This window comes from Zonotrichia leucophrys, chromosome 2 (assembly GCF_028769735.1).
Source record: "Zonotrichia leucophrys gambelii isolate GWCS_2022_RI chromosome 2, RI_Zleu_2.0, whole genome shotgun sequence".
In the NCBI taxonomy this organism is placed as follows: domain Eukaryota; kingdom Metazoa; phylum Chordata; class Aves; order Passeriformes; family Passerellidae; genus Zonotrichia; species Zonotrichia leucophrys.
The window spans coordinates 43,611,379-43,632,383 of NC_088171.1; the positions used below are offsets into that span (position 1 = coordinate 43,611,379).

A 21,005-nucleotide genomic window follows, 5' to 3' on the forward strand; every position below is an offset into this window, starting at 1 on the left:
ACTACCACCAATTCCTGGCTTCTGACAGCAAATCCACTGCCTCAGACTGTGCCAAACCAAACCACCTGATGATTCTGGGTCCATCAGGGCTGGCTTTGCAGTGCCCAAAGCTCAGATGACATCATTTTCTCCTCCTTACACCTATAAACACTGTGTGTTATTCTACCATGCACCAGCAGTGCCCATTAAAGTCAGGCCTGTACCACATGCATTGTAGCTGTGTTTTAGTCCCTCTCAGATTCACAACTGAGTTGATTTTGCTCACAGAGAAAAGACACCATCAGTCATCAGTTTGGTAAGCTCTTTAATGGGAAGCTCATGGTGTTACGACACTGCTGGATTTGACACCTTGGTGGTGGACGAGGAAGGAGGATCAGAAGGCAGGCAGTGCTCCACTGTAGGCTCACATCTCTGAAAGTGCTGAACAAAAGGACAACTTCTTTTGCTGACTCCTTTCACAGCTTAATAGTCCCGAAGATAGAGAGGTCTTCCAGCCAGAAAAATTATGGAAACCACACCAAAGACAGCCTTGGCACGGCATGGCACAACATGATTTCTGCTTGGTGTGTTGAGGGCTGACTAGTCCCTGCATTAGTAAAGGAAAACTTGACAAAAGAATTGCACCGACTGAAATCCAGAGCTGATACTTCTACCACCCCTGAAGATGAAAGCTTCCTTTACATGCAGTGTTACCACAGATCTTTGCCTACAGGAGCATGCTGGTACAGAAAGGGAATTTCAAAGTTCAATGTATTTTACATGAAACCAGTAAGGTTTATTATATCAGCAATAACTAGTTCAAAGAAGTTTGGGTTTTTTTCTTGTAGACAAATGAAGGCCCTTTCTGTTAATCTATTTTTTTTAAGTCCAAGCTCCTACTGACAGTGTAGCGTTACACAGCTCTGTAAAAACTGAGGTTTGCAATAATGCAGATGTGCCTTTAGGGGCTGTCTTTCTTCAAAAAAAATCAGCAATGAGAAAAAAGTCAAACAGATCATGTAAAAGACAATGTGGCTCACTGAACTGGTAAATGTGGTTAAGTGAAGAGGCTTCCTCTGCCCACCTGCCACAGACATCAGACACCAACAGTGCAACTAAGTCTTGAAGTCAAATAAAACCCCAAAGTGACAGGATCTGCCCTCTAAGGACCAAATTTAAGGACTCTATTTAAATATCTGCATTGGAAGACGTCCCCTGAGCCTTCAGCTCCATGGTTACCCTGCAAGCACAACATCAAGTCCAGCTTGTTACAGGGTCTAGGAATTGCTGCCCTGAGTCACTCCTGTCTGGCTCTCACACAAAGCTTTCCCAGCTGCAGCTCTCTGCAGAGACAGGCTGCTGGGGAGGAGGGGAGATCCTGCCAGAATTAAACACATAAAACAAAGCATTTGCCTCTGCTCAGCAATTTACAGAAAGGGGCATCCAGCTAATGCCCCTGAAGGGATCTTTCCCAATTTCCCATGTCCTCTGGCCAGACCATAAACAGCCAGCAGAGAAAGAGACCTTCCAGTGACCAAGGCAACCAGACAAGTCTCATTTTCTGATGTTCAACCTGGAGAGTCTCAATGGGTTATGATTTTCAGAGAATGGATTATCTGGCTAGACATAACTGCCTGTGAAAAGATACTGGGTTTGGCACATGAATGACTGCTGTCTTCTGCACAACCCCTGTCTGGCATGGACCACTCACTCAAGAGATAACACATCTCCCATGCCACCTCATCCTCCTGTACAGAAAGGACAGTGTGACTCACACTGTGCTGAACTGCAGCTCCACTGATGCACCTGCCTTCAAGCTGTGGGATGTAAGAGGTGCTTCTCTCCTCCTTCCTATGCTTCCCTTCTTCTGGGAGTGAGAACTTCTGAGAAGAACAGAATGGTAAGGATGGACAGGAGGGAAGTATGGACACAGGATAAGGATGCAACCTCACGTCCTGCCACTGCTAAAGCTAACACTGAGTAAAACAGCCATAGACATCAGCCCTGGATCCCAGACAAAGATCAGGAAAGATGCTGAAAGAGGCTGGGAATATGTCCTGAATGGCAGCTTTCCAAAACAATGTCAACAATATTATTGTAATCATTTTTACTGTCACGGTCTCATGTCCCACCTTGCAGAGGGACCTACTCAGCAATGTTGCAGCAGAAACTCCTCCCCGCTGCCCCCAGCCACCCTATGACACAGCACATCTTCCGTGGGTCACAGTGGCAAGATGCAGCGGCTGACGTGCATGTACTGATGCAGGCAAGCTAACTATGGCTATTCCCAGAAAAAGTGGCATTCTTACACGCATGAGACTTTCAAAGGCACAGCACTATGCATGGAGGGAAACTGCCTGGAAAAGAGCTGAGAGCAGGGCAGGAGGTGGAGCTGAAGTCTGGTAATGGTTCAGGTCATCATGCTCAGGGTTGAGCTATTCCCCGTTTCTGTGAGATAACACTCTCACAATTTTTTTTCTCTCATGAACAAGTCCTTTTAAAGAGATAATACTATACACCTAAAAAAGGAGCTTCCTGCACCCTGACTGCTGCTCCTACCAACTCACACAATACCATAATGCTGGAGAAGAGGAATAGGCTTTTCAGTTTGCCTTCTCTATCCCTTCCTCCCTCTACCATCTCAATGCATTAATCAGGCAGGACACTAACAGGAAAATACTACTGAGCTCAAAGCCTCAATTCCTAGTGTCCAGGGGAGCTTTTCCATAAACTGTGTGATCATAAATGATCATCAATATGCAGATATTTGGCAGGATGGCTTTGGCTGTCTCACAAATATCAGCATCTCTCTCTCTGAAGGGGCTTTGCTCACTCTTCCCCCTGCACTTGTCACAGTTCTGAAATCTGCCTTTCCATCTGGCAGATGGAAATCCCATGTATTTCTCATCACCCAAGCACTGCTCTGCTTACTGCATTCATGCAACTCATATTCAGAAGCACCAGTTTTGCAAGAGGCTCTGCTCTGCTGTATTTATATTTACTTACAGAATGAAATGCCTATGAGAAAGGCGGAGGGAAAAGGGAAACCCTTCTGTGTCCTTTCATTACCAGTTTGTTCTGAGGACAGGCAATGATTACGTGTACCTCCCTTCACCCACAGATCTAAAGGGCTCTATACACTGCTGGACAAATAATACTAACAGTCCCTTTTAGAAAAGGCTTAAGGTGGGACTTTCAAAGGAGTTATCCTGCACCTCTTAAATGTTCCAGAGGCCTGCATGCATAACTGGAGCCCTGCCCTGAATTCTCAGTCTGAGACCCACCTATAGCTCAGGGCAAGGCAATGGCAGAGCTACAAACCCACATCTCACTGAGTACCCAGGCTTGCAAGCAGTTATGCATGTGTTGGCAAATTTTGTGTCTCAGTGTGGCAGCCTAGTCACAGGGTCATGCTACCCCTGATTAATTACTGAATGGCTACTAATGGCAAGATGTGGTAGAAGGGAGGGAAAAATAAAATACAAATGAAATATAAAAACATTTTGTAGTACAACCAAACCAGCTCCACACCTCTTGCATCATTTGGCAAGTATGGAAAAGTAACACAGTAATACAGAAATGTATTTGGTCAAAGTAAGGAATCAATATTTTTTGATATAATACATTCTATATTAATGCTCATTCACATTTATTACATGTAAATTAAATCTTCTATGTATAAAATTCCAGTTTATTCTCAGTGCTGCCTGGTCATGCTTCAGTTCAGCAGCAGGGCTCAACACATTCGGCTCCTAGCGAAGTGAGAGGAAACGAGAGTGCTCAGCTTTCTGCAGGGCCAAGCCTCCTCACACATCCCCTGGTCCTGCAGGTCCTGCCTGAACAAAATCTCCCTGCCTTCAGTGGGAGTTTTGCAGGGGACAGCGCTGCAGAAGGGCTGGCTGTCCAGCACTTGCAGTCTGTGTGGAAATCACTCAAATGGCACATGACATTCCAAAGAAAAAGTGAGTTAGTGAATACAGAAAATCATAATAACGTATCTACATAATTTACAGCATTGTTTGCTTGCAACTGTACTAATGCTCAACTGCTCATTAACAATTCAATCAATATGCAGGGAAAGGTAGCAGAGTGCAGTACATATTACAACCTGCATGCAATTACAAGCACTGGATCTTAGTCTTTCCTCATTTCATGAATTCCTGCCTATCCTGCTGCCACCAGCGCCCAGTTCCCACTGAGCCTTGTGGAGTCAATCCCTCACAGCATTTAGGCCAGTCCCCATCTCCGCCACAGGCCCCTGACACCGTGCAAGGTGCATTTAGCAGCAGGCCCTCAGCTAGTACCCATGTCCACCCTGCACCCTCCCCTCTGCTGTGCCAGCACTCTGTGCAGCCACGCGCTGAGCCAGGCTGTGGGACCAATCCAGCTGGAAGCCTGCCTGTCTGTAAAAGGCTAAAAGGCACAGGGCTGTGTCCCAGTCAGGCCAGGCTCTCAGCCCAGCTCACTGTGCAGGTGTGAGTAGGGTGCCTGCACCAGCACATTGGTACCAGCCACCTGCCCCTCAAACAAATGGGTGAAGTGCCCAGCAAACCTGAACAGCAGGACTTTGCCTCCAGCCTGCACAACTGTAAATTGCTTGCTTGCACTACAGTAGAGCAGAGGAAAGTCAGTCCTGTAAGGTCTACTTGTGTGAGCCACAACCCAAGGGTTGGATGCTATGAAGAGAGTGGTTCTTCCAATGGAAGGCTCTGTTTAAGGTTGTAGCATCTGTCCTAGCTGGAGAAGAAAGAAAAATTTAGGGGCTTAAAGCAGGGGTGGAAACCACTGGTCTTACACTTTATTTCAGTAAGCAAAAAGCCTATTGCTGCTCTACAGTGTTATACAGTGAACTGCCACAGTTCTCACATCACTAGTCCATAGAAAAGGTGCTGCAACTACCATGTCTATGCCTGCATGCTGAAAGAATGTACAAAGTTGCATTAAGCTCTGGTTTTCTTCCATGTTTTTTTTTTTTATATTTTTAGACTCTGACTTTTACAGTGTTGCAGATACTTCGGTGCAGACTCCGGTAACACACATCATCCCAGTTATGGAAGATCTTTGCCTCTGACAGAAAAATCATGTGCTATGCATCTCTCAAACCATCATAACTGTAAACCATCAAGAAAACTTGCTCTCTTTAGTAACCCTGGAAAAAGAGTCTTTAAAAAATCTATTGAAAAGGAAACATCATTTAACAACAGGGTTTTCAAAATGATGCGAGTTATTTATAGGAATTGTCCAAGCATTTTCTCTTCGCTCACTCTTTGTTTTTACAAAGCTAATTCTGTATAAAAGGGCTTTTGAAGCGTGTGACCTTCATTTTACAATTTTTAAAAAACTGGAAAAAAAGGAGTAAATTTAGAAACATTGTTCTTGATTGTGGAAAACAGCTGTATTACAACAGAATTACCTTTGCTTCTTATATTTTCGGTACAAAAGACAAGTAAATAAAGAGACCCTGCATCTTTACAGTCTGGCACTCATCCAAGTTACTTGGAACTACATAAAACAGGTAAAAAGTATAAGGGGTCATCTTCTCCTTCATACTAAGAGCCTCACCAAACCCCTTGGGGGACCAAGTCCCCTGATAAGTAAAACCTCATTAGATTTTATATCAGCTGAAGCAGTATTTTAGCTCCCCTCAAATAAGGTGTACATGCCCAGACTTGCTCAAAGGCCCAGGAAGAGGTCTGGCAAATTTTAAGAGCCAGGTGCTGGTTGATACCCTTATGGCTTCAGTGTTAAGTTGCATTCAAGTTGCGTTCAAGGAAGATTCTGGAAACTACAGGCCTATCAGTCTCACTTCAGTACCCAGTAAAATCATGGAAAACATTATTCTGGAAGGTATATAAAAACACCTGGAGTACTGGTCACAGCCAGCATGGCCTCATGAAGGCAAAGTCCTCTTTGTCAAACCTGACTTCTTTTTATGACAAGGTAATCCATCTGGCTGATCAAGGGAAGCAAGTTGATGCCATATATTTGGAGTTCAGTAAAACTTTTGATACTGTATCAAAAGTATCCTTCTGACCAAAATGTCCAGCACACAGCTGGATAAACATGTCATGGGATGGGTCAGTAAAGGTTCACAGGCTGGGCAAAAAGGGTTACAGTGAACGGGGTGACATCTGACAGGTGATCTGTCACCAGTGGGGTTCCATCCTTGGCCCTCTGCTCTTCAACATCTCATTAACAACCAGGACACAGGACTTGAAGGAATACTAAGTAAGTTTGCTGATTACACTAAATTGGGAGGAGCTGTCAACTCTCTAGAGGGCAGAGAGAGATGGGCAATGACCAATTGTGAGAAGTTTACAGGGGCAAGTGCTGGATTCTGCACCTGGGACAGGACAACCCTGGCTGTGTGTAAAGACCAGGGAATGAGAGGCAGGACAGCAGTGCTGTGGAACGGGACCTGGGGTCCTGGTTGATGGCAAGCTGAATGAGAGTCAGCAGTGCCCTGGGAGCCAGGAGGGCCAAGTGTGTCCTGGGGGGCATCAGGGACAGCATCTCCAGCCAGGCAAGGGAGGGGACTGTCCCGCCCTGCTCTGTTCTGTTCTGCACTAGGGCAGCCTCACCTTAAATGCTGGGGGCAGTTCTGGGAGCCACAATGTAAAGAAGACATTTAACTATTAGAGAGTGTCCAGAGGAGGCAAAAAGGAGGTGAAGGGTCTGGAAGGGAACCCTGGTGAGGATTGGATGAGGTCATTTGGTTTGTTCAGCCTGGAGGAGACTGAGGGGAGACCTCATTGTGCTCTTCAGCATCCTTAGGAGGGGAAGCTACACGTCTCTTCACTCTCATGACCAGTGACAGAACCCAAGAGAATGGCCTGAAGCTGTCAGGGGAGGTTTAGGTTGGTTATCAGGAAAGGTTCCTCACCCAGAGGGTGGCTGGGCACCTGAACAGGCTCCCCAAAGAAGTGGTCACAGCACAAACCTGACAGAGTTCAAGAAGCATTTGGACAACATTCTCAGGCACATGGTTTGACTCTTCGCTGCCCTGCGCAGGGCCAAGAGTTGGACTCGAGGATTCTGATGGGTCTCTTCCATTTCAGCATATTCTATGATTCCATTACTCTAATGCACAATGCCACAAGGTTTGAGTAATAATTTGGCAGTGTATCAAAACCAGCAAAGCTTAAAGTTAGTTGTCATGCAGAAGTGGGACAGGCGACAGCTATTTTTTACTTGATTTGTAGAAAGCAGCACTTGCCTTTGGATCACATGGCGTCGAAGTACCAGGGCTGGTTACAATGTGTGCTGCTGGTGCCAGTTATTCCTAGGTATTAATTCAGCACTTGGAAACTCAGGTGTCAGTGAAATGACATCAATATGTCTCACACCCCCCGGATTTCCTATGTCCTATTATTTTTGTTAAGCCTTCATATGCACTTCTGCAGCACCAACCATTACTAAACTACTGTTTTTCAGGAGAAGTCTCTCCATGTTTGGTACTTTGTCAAAAACCTATAGCTGTTGAACTAAAAAGAAAAGCGCAGGTGGTGTTTGCTCTCTGCGCTGGTTTCCTTGGAAAGGTCACGGGTGAGGGCTCTCCCCACACGCTCCTACATTCTCAGTACTCTACATTCATGTCAGCAAACACTACTCTCGAACACAAATCGAAGAGACAAGTCAGCGACAAAACTACTTCTAGACTGATAACGGCAGAATGCTACCAAGACAATTCCATAGAAAACCCACTGAAGCAGGAGCAAAATTCAGGTCACTTCTTAGCAAAGCTCATCACGGATTATTATTATTTTTTTTATACCATTTTTTGTGAAACTTTTATCTTGGCAGCCAGAAATCCCCTTGTGATGTGCTAATTCAAACAGGCTAACGTGGGACCACCTGACCCCACCTGGTACCAAAGGCTTCCGAATTTTTTTATAGCTTCTCAGAAAATCACTGCTGACTGACACCCATCTGTTGGTGATCGGCTTCTGGCTCCTCTTCCTCCACATCTGCGTTATATTCTTCAAATGCATCATCATCAACATCTGGAAGCCCAAGTAACTACAAAGAAGAGAAAATACTGTGTAACAGTGAATTACCCACTCGTGCAGCTTTGCTGCAAATCTTCACACAAATCCTACGTGCACTTCTTAAAAACCTCAAACCCTGGAATAACAGTACTGCATAATGATCTCGACTCTCATTTTTTCCCTCCTGGGATAAAGAAAGATTTCAAAATGCATCCTCACCAAATTAAGCGCTCAGAGACCGGAAGATAAATAAAACCAAAACAAAGCACTTGCAAAAAGCTTCACATTCTTCCCTGAGGTCACATTATGAATTGTTGAGTGTTTAGACTTGGCAGTGGTTTAACTTCAGAAAGAACCATGATAATACTGTAGCAGTAGTTGTCTTGGTTTAAGTTTGTTTTTCATCTGCCCTATAAAAGTAAAGAAGAAAACATCCTCGTGAAGGACTGCCTAGTGTGGAATAGGCAAGGAGTCCCAAAAAGCCCAAAGAACCAGTCATGTCAAATGCTCTTCTTGAAACCTTCACTCCATCACACCAGATAAAGTCTTGCCTGCTGTGTGAAGCCCTTGCAGTAAGAATTACTGTGTACTCCACTGAAATGCCGTCCCTTTAAACTTCTGCAAATTAGATTTAGGCTTGCAAGCAATTGCCAGTCCATCTTGCTTGGATAATGTTTGGATGCCTCCACCTGATGGCTCCAACCACTGCAATGTCACCTCTTCGGTAGAGGAAGAAGAGCAAACAGCCACGTTTGAACTTCTCCCCTCTCCCCCAAAAGGTTGCCACGCCAACAGAAGTCAGGAAGACAAATAAACCAAATTACAATCAAAATAATGCATCTGTTGTGGAAATCTCAGATTCCTCCACTAACAGCTATTAATAGCCACAAAGCAAATCATAGGCCTGGCATTACTGAGAATACCATGTATTTAGCTTGCAGGGCTGGAAGAGCAGCACAGATGCATGTAACACCCTCTTTGGTGATGCAGCTGTTAGCTCTTGAAAGAAGCAAAGCTCAGAAAAATCGTGAGGAGGGTGACACTCTTTAGGTGAGAGTATGGAAATGAGAAGGCTGCAATGAGGCAGATTTTCAGGGACTTAAACTAATTTAGTCTGTGATCGACATTCAAAATTATTCAGTGGACATAAATAAAAGGCATTGAATTAGCTTCTGGGTGCAATGAAGCTTGTATTCCTCACTGTCACTGGGAGAAAATCAGATTTTTGTTACAGGCTTTCTTTGGCAGGGAAACGGAAGGAGAATTTGCTGACTAAATCCCCTCCTTCGCATTTTAAAAATACTTACAGAGAGACCCCAAATGGAAAACGTTTTTGTTTTCTGAGCAGAACAAAGTAATTTTTCCTTCTGCATACATATTTTTCAAATCAAATGCTTAACTAAACATGAACTGCTGAGTTCATTTTCAGGATATGGGGGTCTTATTTTGTGTTGAAGCTGAAATTAAAATACTCAATTTTCAAAAGGCAAAATTAAGGACTCTTTCTAGACCTTCTTATACACCAGTACTATTTTTGACAAACTAATCTGGTATATTCAAATTAGATGTGAATGTTGTACTCCTGTTTGTATCACCTGGCAGAAAGAGTTTTGATTGCATTTTTTTTCCCCACCTCTGGTCATAATTCCTCTTTGATTTGCAAGGAAATGAGTCACATGAATCTTCATTTTATGGGATACTATACTGCAAAATTAGCATGGAAAACACAACGTGCACCACAAGAAGTCCAAACACACGCACAATCCCAAAGGATGGGGAGTACATCCTGCTTTTCACACATCCCCTCTCTCTTTGCCATCAGGAAATCCAGCTCCTCTTTCCCCGGAGGTGTAAATCAGAGGGAGCAGTGTAAATCAGAGTGATGCTGTAGGCTTTAGTGGTTTTACAGAGGAAGAATGGGGGTGGGGTGGGATGGGATGGGATTCTTCTCCAAGGGAGATGCAGTTTCATTCTCTCACAGACATTTTATGACCCTCCAAGCCACCAAGGACCTCAGCCATGCAGGTCTTGCTTTTAGGTGTCATATCCTGTTGCTTCCCACAGGATTATGGTGGCTCCTCACTGCTGTTAACCCCTTACTGCTCTCTGGACTGCAGTGACAAATCAGCCCACACCTTCAACACATGAAGGGAGAATCAGGGTCCAAAGCGCAGGGAGCTCTACAAACATTGGGACAAAACAGAAGGAGGGTGTACAAAAGGTAAGGACAAAGTAAGATGATGAAGATGGCCTGGGCTGATCCTGGACTGACTCCCTTATCTTCTTTCCCACACACTAGTTTCTGCTTCTAGTCTGTAACTGCTACGTATTTTGAAGTATCAGCTATGCAGCAGACTTGAAAGGACTTAACTGCAGAGAAAAACAAGGAGAAAAGACATAAAATAGAAAAGTGCTGTAAAAAGAGAGAGTTGATTCATCAGCAGAAAAGCCAAGGGGAACCAAAACTGCCAGGCAGGGATGCATAGCTTAGGAGGAGGTCAGGGGCATGGTGAGGAGGGAAGGAGGGAGGGTAACAACCAGCAGCATTGACTGAACGACAGCTATTTATTTCTGCTGGCCAAACCACCCATCTGGAGGTAAAGGAGAGGTCATGGGACATGCATGAATACAGTGCACATGGAATAAATGGCTTTTACACTGCAGACTCCCCACTTCAGATGTAGGCTTTCCAGGCTGAAGATGAGCTCAGTGTAGGACCCCTGGAATCTGCTGCTGAGTTGTATAACTCATGCCTTGGTTTCCTGCAAACTTTGCCAGTTGGTGTGATGTCCTTCAGGCATTTCTTGTATTTGTCTTCCTTAACCCTTTCAAAGTGCCCTGATTTTACAAATAACCTCTCAGTTACTAACTCACGAAAGCAGAGTGACACTGTCTCCTACCAAAAACTGGCACACAAGCACACTGAAAAATAAACCATGTACAAGACTGAACTTTAGCAGCCCATGTGATGCTACACTAGAGATAACCAGTTCTGTTGAATCCCTGTGGGAAGGACTACATCTCCAGACAGATATGCTTGAAAGCACCAGCATGGGCACCTCCTAGCACCAGAGTATGGCACCTCTGACACCAGAGAGACCAAAACACAGAAGGAGATGGGATGCTCTCAGGCAAATAACAGTATTTGAGCCCAGTGCTATTGGTTGATATCATGTACCTTTGTGGTGTCTGGCACTTCTGGATGCTCCCTGAAGAAGTGGATTGTAAGACAAATCACAAAGTTTTGTGGAAACCGACCCACAAAGGCAGTAATGGGTAGAGAGAGCATGGCCCTCATCACCTTCAGTAAAGAAACACCTTGAGAGGTGTGGATAGCTGTTGCAGGAAAACTAGCACTTTTTAAAAGCCTCATCTGATTAAATATCCTGCTTGGCACTGTGTTTAGGCACATAAAACATTAGGGAGAGATCCTGAGAGCAGTGAGCAGCCCCTCACTGCCCCTCATTGCCTACACCACCCTCATTTCCTTCTGTGCCCAGGGAAGACTGGTGAGCAGAGGGAATTCTCTGTCTTTCACTGAGAGAGATGCCAACTGCTGGGCATTCATATTTTCACTGTCTCCAAAACACAGGGCCCAGCAGCATGAGAAGCCAGTCCCTTCCCATTCCACAGCCCCAGGGCAAGCTCATGGAGACACGGCTGGGCTGTTATCACGAACGTGCAGAGCACGGCTGAGCTGAGTTACTGGAAAAAGTTGTTTTTGGAGCCCTCAGTTATGGGAAGGCAGATGCTCATGCTGTGCAAAACGGCATGAAAAGCTGCAGATGCACTGCCACTGTTTTCTTCTAAATATTCCCCTTCAAAGGACCCCGGCAAAGAATTTCAGAACTGTCTAATAATCACAGATGTCTACTGGGAATACCAAAATGAAGAAGACTTTCAGAAGGTGCTTTACAGTGCTTAGCAAGAACCTGCTAAAAACCTGGTTCTCAGTGTCCCAGACTGAGAGCCAGAGCCACCACATACTTCAGGAAAGTCCAGTCTGACCTTCAGTTGCAGTTTCTTCCTGAACTGCCATTTTTCACACTGGAGTTTGCCAGACTGGTCTCTGTCAGCTGATTTGCTGGGATAGAGAAGAAATGCCCTGCAAATGCAACTGTTGCAGGAAGGTGGTCTCATTAGTAAAATGGGTCCAGTTCAGAAAGGACAGGAGACACTATGAAGTGATGCCAAGGAAATAATTTCCCAATCTCAAAGAAAAGAGGTTTTGTTCTGGGAAAGGCCTGAGGGTGCAAAGTAGATGTTTCCATACATCTACTGTAATACCATTCAATGTTTAAAATCTTTCCTCCCATGTATGTGCTATTTTCCTAATAGTTACTATTAGGAAAAAATGTCAATACACTCCTTAATTAGACTTGTCTACATACAGCCATACCTCAAAAGATAAGCCCTTATGCTGATGCAAATCTCTCAATACTGGGTGAAAGGAGAATCTGAGAAATTTAATATCTGTGGTACAACCACGAGAAAATGAAGAGGTACTTGATTACAGTCTGAAAAAGGTTTCTGGCAACTGAGGACACCATTTTTGTGCAAACAAAAGCAAAATGAAATTCAACAGCTAGGAAGCAAAACTAGAAAAATGCAGATTGTAAACAAAAGAGGTATTCAGAGCACCGTAACCAGCCATGAGAAGAAAAAGTGCCCAGCAGTGTTGTATCCTTTAAGTCACCTGAAGACTGCATCAAGAGTCAGTGTCTTTGGAAAAGACACATTCTAGTTGAGCATCATTTTATATGGTCAGCTGTGGGAATCATGAGGTGAAATGTGATGTATTAGTGAAGGGCTCAGGATACATGAGCATAATGGTTCCCCTTGCTTTCAACTTTTTTATTCTGAAGAGTAGCTCAACTTGCTTTGACTGAAGTCAATTTCTCAGTAACTTAAATGATGCTGGAATAAATGTGGTTGAAGTGAAGTAAGTAATCTGTACCAATTTAATTAAGTCTTTTTTAAGTCCTCCTTAGTTAAACCAATGGAAGTTCCTTATCAAAGGCACAGCTTTCCTGAGCAGGAGAAGACAGCTATGAAGATCTCAGAGCCCAATATTGTTCCGGAAAGCATAATTATATTTTTTGCATGTTTTCACAATTACAAGCAGCTGTAGTGACAGATCAGATTTCCAGTCCTTTCTAAGAAAAGTGTGCATCTGTTCTATTTATTTCTAGCCTCTCAAAGGATTCTTTAAAATGATGCTCTTTTATGTCTCCCAGCTGTGGTGATCTGTGCAAGAGTGTAACACAGGGAGGGCCAGTGTTTTCATATCGGTGCTCCAGGCCTTCCCTTTCACACTAAATACTTGGGATACATTTCCAGTCTTCTCAACTAGTCAGCCAGAAAAAGACAGGAGAGGAAAGTTGAGTATAAAAACATCCATTGGTGAACTTTCTTATGAACAGGACAGGAGAATGGTTCTGGCTACAAACCTTCCCCTGCTTTGCACCAAGCCCTTAGCCTGCCCTAAACATGCTAAAGGAGTATTTGGCAGAAATGAAGGACAATGGCCAGCCTAAGACACCTCACCCTGATGAAATCCTGGCTTTGGCACAAATCTTAGTGTTAAACAAAGACGGAGAAAGCTGAGTAGCAGCAAAACAGGAAAACACAGGACCCCTCCTCACAAAACCCAGCTTCTCTTCCAGCTTCTTCTCAAGCGGTGACCAAACCAGTGTGTGCAAATACCAAGTGGCAACCATCCTAACAGCAAAATCTGCAGCACTTGGGGGAAAAATCCTCAATCATAAAATAAACCACCCTGAGGAGAGACTGTACTTCCAGTTTCCCGAAGGTTTACTCTTGCTGTTCATATCCTTGCAAAACTCTCCAGTTCCAGTGCCAGGAAACAACTCTGCCACAAAGTCCCGTGGCGCTGACTCGTATCCCGTTCCTTGGAGTCAGAGCTGTATCAGCAGGATGCGAGCCCCTGCCCGCTGCCACCAGCTGACACATCAGTTGGCCTGCCATCCCACACAGGAATCTCATCCTCTCAAGCACAGAGATGGAAATAAAAAGGCAGCTGACTTCCAAGAAACAATTTCCAATTGCCTGATGCTAGCTTATGTGCTAACACTGCTGCACCCAAGCAGCTAACTGGAGAAGCAAATCTCTGGAGAAGAAAAACCAGCTTGCTCTATCCAGTGCTATCCTATTAAAAGTCACAGCTAACTGTCAATGTTTAGAAGGGAAAAAAAGCACTTACAGGTCTGAAGGATTTGAAGACTTTTTCCAATATTTCATGGAGTGTCTTTTTCCCACAGGAGGAGATGTAGTCCTGTGCAAGCTGCAGGAAAGGTAAGCAGTCCTCACTTTCGCTCCACACATGCTGAAAGCCAACAGCAACACAAGAAAGGAAAGGCATTAACAGGAATTCACGCCAACCTTTCCATGTGATTTTATAAGGTGACATGTTGTAAACATCTGCCAAAGTACACCGAGCCTCCTGCAGCTCAGACCCGCCCTGGGGACAGGCATTGCAGGCTCTTGCAGAAGCCATGTTTCTGAGGGGGAACCTGGATTTTATTAACATGATGCATCAGAAAACAGGGAAATCGATCCAGAAGCAGAAATGCCTCATGGTTGCACCAGCTGTGAAGTGTACACGCACTTGGCACACACACATTTTACCTATAAGGGTGCTTTTGCTCAACATCAGCCCTGCTCAGACCTGGGAGTCATGTTGGGTTTTCTCTTTTTCTGCATCATCTGCTGCAGTGAAGCCCTCAGAAAGAGCTAAAGCATCTCTTTGTCTTCTGGCATTAGTGCAAATACGATGCGACCCTGGAGGTGGAATTTGATGTGTAATTCTCTCGACGATGCAGAAGAAAAGATGCAAAATCTGCCTGCAGGCTAGACACAGAGCCAAGGAGAGATGTTTGGGCACTCACAGCATCCTGACACTTTGAGCCTCCCACCCTGTTTTGAGATTTACTCCTCCTGGAAACACAATCTTCTCTTCCCAGGCAGGCACATTTAAACACACTTGAGACCTTCCTGCTCTGGAGATGCTGGCTCCCCAGCCTTACACTCAAAGCCTCTCTCAAAACTGATGTTTATTCTGCTGCTGGGAGTTTATTTGAAACAGAGCTGGCAAGCAATGGAGGGAGCACCCAGACAACAACAATGCTTCCTGTGCCCAAGGGCACACGCTAATGCATCATCTTAAACACCTTCTGTATGAAAACTTGGTGCATGGGACTGTCTTAGGCAGCCTGCCACACAGAGAAGTGCAATACTGCCAAACTGGTTTGAGACTCTTGTACCTCTTTTTGCACAGCAGCTCTTTTCCCCAGAGTGCCTTTTTATTTGCTATAAACAGCAGGTTATGCTTAAACAAGGAAGAGGAGGATCTCTCCAAAGCTTAACTAACATTCAGGGAAAGACTCAAAACGACAGATGTTTCAATCCCTAGCATAAGACTTGCATACTGCCTTCCTCTTCAGCGGTGACTCCCTGCCAGGGACACAGTGCTGCACTTAACGAAAGAAAACAGTACTTAACATCACCTAAACTGCACCTTTAAGATAAAACCTGTAGCTGCTTTGCTATGAACCTCACTTGACCTACATTTTCTTTGCTTGCTGCTTGTTGCCCTTTACAAGCATAAACACAGTGAAATGTTTTGTTATGAAAAAAACCCTGCATTACCGAGTAGGTTCTGCTCTTTCCATATAACCAGAGTCATGTCTTAACCATTCTGGCAATAAAAATAAGTTCTTTACAGTCTTGCCAACTCTCAAACACACATACCACAAGTCTCATGATGCTTCATGCCATCTTAAGAGTCATGGGCCTTGTAATCCTATAAATATACAACTAAATCTCAGTTTCTGTTTACAACAACAAAAAAAAAAAAGCCGAAAAAAATCTGCACTTTGTGATTCCTATGGCCTAAAAAGGCAGAACGTACATGAAGTGAACTGAAATAAGCCCTCTTTAAAATACCAAATGAACACTTCCAAATCACATTTTAAAAACAGCCTCTGGAGAAGGTTTTGGAGGTCTGGCCCATGATTTCTTCATACTTGGGGTTAGCAATAACTGTTTAGTTACTCCTAAACATCAGAGCTGAATGTTGCAGCTTGGCAATTCCTAGCTCATGCCAAACCTGTTGCAATTGTTTATATATATAAAACAATTATGACTGCTGAGATCCTCATTCTTGTTTAAATTGTGGCTTCTTTTGACTACCAGAGCTATACACAGGAGCTTCCACACAAATGAAAATCAGGCCCTGCCCTTTAATAAATCATTGCTGGTTCATTCCCCAGGGCAAGTTAACCCCATGTTGTCCAATTGTGTTTTTACAATCTCTTTTCAAGCCGCACCACATTTTAGACACCAGTGTGAATTCATCAGCAGTAGGCAGAGGAAAATGACCTAACACAAGAAGAAAACCTAAGAGAATAACCTGATCACTGAGTTTTTGAGGAGATTTTTTTGCATAGCATCATAGGACAATTAGCAAGTAACGATTCCAAAAATCTCCCCATCTGTTGACTGTAGCAACAAATGCATTATGAAAAGTTTCATGTGCCATTAGTGCACACATCCCGTTCGGAAATGGGCTGATTTAATCTTCTCCCTCAAAAACCTCAACCATAATAAAGAGCAGGGCTGCGATGTCTGTAGGTTCAGCTGCATCTACAGCTCTCTGTGGTGGCTCAGTGCTGCACCCAGGCAGCACAGGAACCCTCTCAGCACTGACTCACCCATCTCCAGAGGAACCTGCAAAAGGAATTTCAGCCTTTCAAAATAAAAACAAATGCAATTTCAGGATTCAGCTCCTGCTTAGAAAGTTCAGTAAGGCTGCATAAATGGACATGCTTTTCCTGGAAAACCTGATGCCTGAGGATCTCTCTGCAGCGGGAGAAGGTGGGTGCTGGCAAACTGGTGGAGCACTGTGCTTGGTTGTGGCTGTGCAATAAAAAAATATTAACTCCATCATCAGAGTATTTGTTTTCCCAAAGCTTGCCCAGTTTTGCTCACTGTTGCTTTGTGTCACTACAAAAGCACACAGCCACTAATTTCCACCTAAGATCATGGTTGAATTATTTAGTTCAGCATCCACACACAGCACATAGCTGAGGAAATCAACAGGGCTGTATCTGGAGGGGTTTGCTTTCCCTCACACCTTTAGATGACTCAGTGTAGCTGGATGACAGAATCACTTGCTGGCCCACCTTTCTCTAAGCAGCCTACTTGTTGTGCAAGACAGCAAAACTTTTTATTTATGGGGATAATTTGACTTGCATAAAATATTCAGACCTGCTGACTCTGTTCTGAAATATTTTCAGGAAATCTTGCAGCAATATGGCATCATATTTTTATTTATTTCCTGAAATATTTTCAGGAAATCTTGCAGCAAGATGGCATCATATTTTTATTTATTTTATTTAGTTACTTTGAATACCAGTAATAACATCGTGACAAAACAAATGACAGACTGCAAAGAATAGCATCAAAACCTCTTTCTCCTTGATTATGGCTACACAAGTCAAATTAATTTCTCGAGAACCTCAGGATCATCAGGAGCTGAATAGTACATTGTTCAGCTATCTAAAATGCTGATTTGGAGTTTCAGTGTCCAGGTGGTACTGAAAATGCCAACAAGCACCTACATGGGTCTCCTGCATCTCTAGCATGTTAAAAGCCTAGCCTAAAGATATCTTTTCAGGAAATGAAAACTATCAGATTGATATGATGCGGGATCTCTGATGTTAGACAAAATTTAGTGTTTTTCTCCCCCAGACTGCATCTTGGCAGTCTTTCCAAGTTTTTCTCTTCTCATCTTTCCTTTTAAGTTCATCATGCTCATCATTTCCTCCTTACAAGTGGGTTATCATGGAATTCTCTGGCACCTCCTACATAGCTTTTTAAGTCGCATCATTATGAAATGACGACGTAAAGAAAGAACAAGAATACCAGGCGTCAGATGCTTATTAAATGTGAGGCTCCTTTATAAGAAACACAGGGTACAAGAAGGCTGTGAAGTGTGTCACTGTGAATTCTGTTTATATTTACTCACTTTCACACTCCACACTGTGTTAAAGGAGCCATGCAACAAGGCTTTAAAGCACAAATGATAATCAGTCCCTTGGCTTGTATTAAGTCTCCTTAAAATAAACTTTAGCCTGTGATTGCACACAGAAGGCAAAGTTATAATCTGGAACATTAAAAAAAAAAAGGAAAGTGACTGGAAAAAACCAAGATAATCAAGCTGGGAGAAGAAATAAGTCCCACAGTGCACCAGGAGAAGGAAACAGGATGCTGGAGAATCTAATCATTAGTGGGTCTTAATCATATTAAAGAAACACCATCTCTTTAAAGAAAAAGAATTAAGAATGACACCTATCTGCTTGTCTTAAAAGTATTAGCATTACAGAAAGTGCCTCAACTAAAAAGGCTAGAAAAGACAGAAGAAAACATCACTTCTAGTTTTCCACTGCTTATGTTCCAGATTTGACAGGAGTTGGCCCTTTGCTCCATTTTACTAGTGGTGACTCTGGGCAGGGAGTTCTTCCCACACCAACCGTGGAATGAAAATATTTTCAAAAAAAAAACAAAGGGAAAATGTGATTTCAAACACAAAAAAAAAAGGTCAGCATTCAAATAGGGTCTGAAGCTGCCTAAGTTTTTTTTGAAGTTGACCAGACTTTGTATGAAAGAGTTCAGTCAATTATTGAGCAGCATATAAAGAAACAACACATGTCTAAGAAAAATAAATGGACTTTCTTCGCCATTTCCAATATAATTAATGTTTAATCTCAGTTTTAGCCTAGTACTGTACTGGATTCATATGTATTCCTGTTTAGGAGTGCAGCAGGCATGGCCCCTTCTGGGTACAGGCATCTCCAGAGAGCAATGAGCACTGGGGTCTGACAGGCTCAGAGGTGCTGGGAAGACAGATGCGCAGAGCTGTTCCACAGAGGACTCAGAGAATCCACATTCTGAGATACCCCACTGCCACATCTGAACGTCTCAGGAATCCCTGGACAGATGCATAACTAAACTCCAGACATCTTCTTTCATAATTCAGCATCACCATCTACTCGGCACAATAAATAAATAAATGTCCTGCTCGCTGGGATCTGTGCTCCTGGAGAAGTCACTCCACTGCTCTTTGTTTCCACGGACCCATCTGTCAAATGGGCTCACTCCCCACTTACCTGTTGGAAAGGGAATTAGCGAACATTTGTCAAGCAAGTGGAGGGATGAAACTTGCTTCTTGAATGGAAGAACCTACAACATTCCTACAATAATGGTGCTAGGAGCTGTTTTGTTAAAATAAGCAAAACAAAATCCTTTCATTGAAGTTAACTGGCACTTGGCAGCTTACAAGCCCCGTGGCGAGGCGCCGCTTTTCCGTGACTCTTCCTGCACTTCTGCTCACCACCGGGAGGGTCTGGCCGAGGGGAAAAGCACCCCCCGACCCTTCCCAAAGACAAGGCTTGGGGTGCCGGAGCCTTTTCCGCAAAAACTCGGCGGGGAGCTCCGCGAGGGGCGGCGGGGCGGGGGCGCCGGGCCGGCACCTGCACGGATCCCGCGGCGGGCCCGGGGAGCGGCGGGCGGGTAGGGGGGGCCGCGGCCCTCCTGTCATCCTGACTCCATTTTATTGCTGCCCATTCTCCATTTGCCGTGACAGCCCTGCCAGTCCTCCCGTCCCCGCGTCGTGCCCCAGCCCGGCACCCCAGGAGGACGGAGGGGCCGCGGGGGAAAGCGGCAGCTGCAGCCCCCGCGGGGCGCGGGGCGGGCTGGGGGCACCGCACCGCTCCTCCCGCCCGCCCGGAGCCCGCAGCCACCCCGGGCCGGGTGACGGGGAACGGGGGGGTGGGGGGGTGTCCCTGCCCGCGGGGCCGCCCCCCACCGGCAGCGGACTCCATTTTGCAGATGGTGGGAGGATCCCCCCGGCCCCGCCGCCCTCCATCACCGCATCCCTCCTTCCCGGGCACGGCCCCGTCCTCCGCCCCCCCGGGCGCTCCCCCTCGGGTGCTCCCGCCGGGCTCCGGGGATCCGCACGGACGGAGCGTCCCGGAGCGGCGCGAGCGCTCCCCGCGCGGCCCCGCAGACGCGCAGGGGGTGCCCCGCACGCCCGTGACCCCCGATCCCCTCACGGGGCACTCACGAAATTGTCGCCGCAGGCGGCCTCCGGGCACAGCACGTAGAAGGAGACGCCGGGCTCGGCGTAGAAGTCCATGCGCCGCTCCGTCTCCTCGGCGGCGATGAGCTGGAAGGGCGTGCGGGCGCACCATCGCTCCGCCGCCTCCGCCAGCGCCTCGAAAGCCATCGCCGACCCCGCCGCCGCCGCCGCCGCCGCCGCCTCCCGCCCGCGTCCCCCGCGCCGCCCGCGCCTCGCGCCGCCCCGCGCCCGCCCCGCGCGCCGCCCCTCCCGCCCCCCGCGCCGCGCCTCGCGACCCGCGCGCGCTCCGGCACCGGCCCCGCCGAGATCGCCACAGACAATTGGCTCCCTCTGGCAGCCTGGGGAGAGGGGAAAGCAAGGATAAATAATAAAGGAAAGCCCCACGCGTGAAGGCGCTGTCGGCCAGACCGTGCCTCGCCTCGCCGCTTCCCATCCCTCTTCCCTGGAGCTGCGCCGGAACCTCGGCAGCGCCCATTGTGCTGGGCACACGGGTACCCCCTGCTCTGGGTTCCCTGGGAGCAACCCACGTGTGGGCTGTTGGGCTGTCCGAATACAGGCAGAATCACCCCGTGACATTGGAAAGCTTTCCGGAGGTTCCTCCCGGCCCACTGTCCTGCTAAAGTGGATCTGCGGGTTTACAATGAGGTTTGCATTACTCTTCCAAACTAATCCCAAGGGATTACCTATATGTCCAGCCAAAGCATAGGAGATAGCAGAGCTGATCTGCATTTATAAAGAGCCTTAGCTTTGTATTGGCGTTCACTGTGCTGCAAAGGAAAACAAATCCTCACAGGCCTGTGTGGGTTTTCAGCGGAAAGCCTAGGAATTCATAGAGGTGAACAGGAATTCATAGAGGTGAACGGGAAGCACAGAGCCCG

At 45.8% G+C, this 21,005-nt stretch overlaps 1 protein-coding gene across 1 annotated transcript; it reads right to left on the reverse strand.

The window, feature by feature from the left end:
• Positions 1-287: 287 nt before the first annotated feature.
• Positions 288-20,292, reverse strand: MTURN (maturin, neural progenitor differentiation regulator homolog). Its single transcript, XM_064704753.1, has 3 exons — positions 20,113-20,292; positions 14,191-14,313; positions 288-7,998 (listed from the first exon to the last, which is right to left on the reverse strand). Exons 1-3 carry the CDS (start codon positions 20,272-20,274, stop codon positions 7,888-7,890), a joined length of 396 nt encoding a protein of 131 aa, XP_064560823.1. The 5' UTR covers positions 20,275-20,292; the 3' UTR covers positions 288-7,887.
• Positions 20,293-21,005: the final 713 nt, after the last annotated feature.

Bases quoted from the DNA above. Each gene is read 5' to 3' on its own strand.
- MTURN (XM_064704753.1), bottom strand. From the start codon at position 20,274: ATGGCTTTCGAGGCGCTGGCGGAGGCGGCGGAGCGATGGTGCGCCCGC. The intron at 14,314-20,112 runs GTGAGTGCCCCG...GTTGGCTTTCAG, and splicing joins CCGCCTGCGGCGACAATTTC to CATGTGTGGAGCGAAAGTGA. The intron at 7,999-14,190 runs GTAAGTGCTTTT...TCTTCTTTGTAG, and splicing joins TCTTCAAATCCTTCAGACCT to TTACTTGGGCTTCCAGATGT.